Source organism: Penaeus vannamei, chromosome 19 (genome assembly GCF_042767895.1).
Source record: "Penaeus vannamei isolate JL-2024 chromosome 19, ASM4276789v1, whole genome shotgun sequence".
Taxonomy (NCBI): domain Eukaryota; kingdom Metazoa; phylum Arthropoda; class Malacostraca; order Decapoda; family Penaeidae; genus Penaeus; species Penaeus vannamei.
Genome location: NC_091567.1, coordinates 37,901,859 through 37,904,358, shown reverse-complemented (window position 1 = coordinate 37,904,358; position 2,500 = coordinate 37,901,859). Strand labels below are relative to the sequence as shown.

The following is a 2,500-nucleotide window of genomic DNA, read 5'->3' as shown; positions in this document are numbered from 1 at the left end:
ATGGAAGTTGCGAAAATCTTCCTGGATGTTCCGGGGCTGCAACGGAGTCTTCTGGCGGGCCAGTGCAGAATTGAACTCAGCCAGGTCCTGTGGTGAGCTCTTCTGAGAGAGCCCACCATTCTCTGAAGACGGCTCCTGGGATTTGTCTGAAATGGGCGAAAGGATCTGGAACTTGGCTGATTGGATGAGTGACCTATGAGGGGCACACAGGTTCAGGAAGGGACGGGACATGAGGGAGGAATCGCTCCCCAAGGACGAACTTTTATAGCTGCTCACAGCGGATTCATTGCTGGCAGTGCTCTTGCTGCCATCACTCATGGAACTCCGCAGGCTCTCCAAGCTGGACATGGTACTTCCAGTGACAACACTTTCTATGCTTGAGTACTTGACACTCACCCGGGGAGACACAAAGCATGACTTGATGTCTCTCTGGGATGAACTATCAAGTAAGACCTCCATGGAGGCATTGAGACTTGTGTGGCTCTCACATGGAGGTGTATTTCTACTCAAGCCAAGGTGTTCTTTGCTCGAACTCTTCTTGATGGGGAGGTTGAGGTCCTTTTGTCTTGGTGGACTAAACCAACTGGAGGGACTTTTATCTGCAATGGGAGTTTTCTTGCAGAACTTAATGGGGAGAGGAGCTGTGCCAGGTGGACTCCGCAGTTCCAGAGGTTTCGATGGCAATTTCCGTGGAATGGCCTGAGATTTGCTAAGCTCCGATCGTTCTTTCCACTCACTCTTCTCCTTCTTGGCATTTTTCTTTTGCTTCTTTACCTCTTTGAAGTAGTCATCACTGTGCATGTGGAGTGTTTCAAGATCAGCTGACAGTTCCTTGGCATTCTGGCCTTCGATATAATCCTCGATGTAGTCATCCTCATCAAGAGAATCTGACGCACGGTTGAGAATCTCATCATCACTCTTGGACAGGCCAATGGGGCGGACACGGTGCTCTGTGATGTAGTGGGTAGAGACACTGCGTGCTGGATGGGGGGTCTTTCCCCGGCCCCGGTCTCGTCGTCGGCCTTTTGGTGTGTATACGCCAACCTTGGGAGAGACAAAAGGATTCAGAATGTTCTCGTTTAATGAAAAATTGTATGACATAACTCACTTAAGTTTTAATTCACACTGACATCAAACTCTCTGAACAGAGATCTGACAATCTTATATTCCAATCACATATATAAATGTATCTATATCTAAAAAAGAAGCTATATCTAAATTCCTTAGAGCTAATAATACCCCAAAGGAAGACAGTGAATGAGTGACCCACAATCAACTAGCTACACTTCAGGAAAAGATACAAAGGGAAAAATGAAAACCAGCCACCAAAACTGGTGTTCACTGAAGAGAGGTTAGTGTTTCCTTGACATTAATGTGAATGGAATACTCACTACCCCAGCTGGCTGAGTGGAACATATGGCACACAATGTTAAAGAGCTTCCATCAATTGAGGAAGAAATCCCACAATGACCATGAAATTGCTCCCACTTTCTTGGTTTTCAAGACGCTTAGCTTCACTCTTTCCACTTCTATGACATCAAAGGAAATCAGCAGGATCAAATATTTCACAAAAATATGGGGAACTGATACACAGGAACAAGAAGTACATATCAGATACATCTCTGCTGAATACTATAACCCGTGGTCTACATTATCAATATTCAGCATACAAAAACCCTTGTTGTGCTATCAAGTTCTATAATATTTACTAGATGCCATGAAAAAAAATAACAACAAAACAAGAAAATGATAAAGAACAGTACCTGGAACTTTGGATCCGAGGAGGTCGAAGCAACGACATTACTGGAGAGGGTCCTTGACCTGTGTCCACTGTTTCCGCTGTGGTGGTGATGGTGCTGGTTGTTGTGGTGGTTATTGTTGTTCTGGCCGTTCTGCCGAGACCTCCGGCGCAGGTTAAGGAGCTGCAGGATGGGGTGGTTGGCAATGCGATCTATCAAGTCCCCTCCATCCTCGGTCTTCTTTTCCACCTGGCGGAAGCACAGTGAAGGCTGAAGTGGTGTTAGTAAGATTCTGATAATGCTTTGCAATCTTGCCCTTAAAGTAATGAGGTCAGGCTACTTAGGTTCTAACAATTATAGGGAGGTAGACTTTCTTAACAAGTCAGAAACTACTAGTGGGGGTTTTAAGGTTTATATTAATGACAATTTCTTACATCTACTATTATATGCATGCCGCTATTTTGCAAGAAGAGAACTTCTCTCTTGTATTTTGTCTTTTACAGTCACATGCATATATTTTTAATCCTCTGAGACAATAAGCAGCATATATACAAAGCTTTTAACATAAGGATATTCTTATAGTCTAACTTAGAGCACTATGTATACCCTAGATGAAGCACTATATACCATAAATATTTAATCTAAAAATTATAGCTATACACAAAATATAGTCAGATGCAGGAAAATACTATTTCAAAAATATTTAATCTGGAGATGATATGCTTAGAAGTTGATGTAAATTCCAAGAGAAAAAAGTTAAA

At 42.9% G+C, this 2,500-nt stretch overlaps 1 protein-coding gene across 2 annotated transcripts in view; it reads right to left on the bottom strand.

Moving 5' to 3' along the window:
* hwt (heavyweight) overlaps positions 1 to 2,009 on the bottom strand; it is a gene marked incomplete at its 5' end in the record, with an annotated part of 21,107 nt that extends 19,098 nt beyond the window's left edge. For both annotated transcript variants that reach the window (XR_011399299.1, XM_027370634.2), the window contains 2 exon segments: positions 1 to 1,044; positions 1,764 to 2,009. The exon segment at positions 1 to 1,044 is cut by the window's left edge and continues 291 nt beyond it. Coding sequence is in view for 1 of the 2 variants with exons in the window: in XM_027370634.2 (XP_027226435.1) it covers positions 1 to 1,044; positions 1,764 to 2,009 (1,290 nt within the window).
* Positions 2,010 to 2,500: the final 491 nt, after the last annotated feature.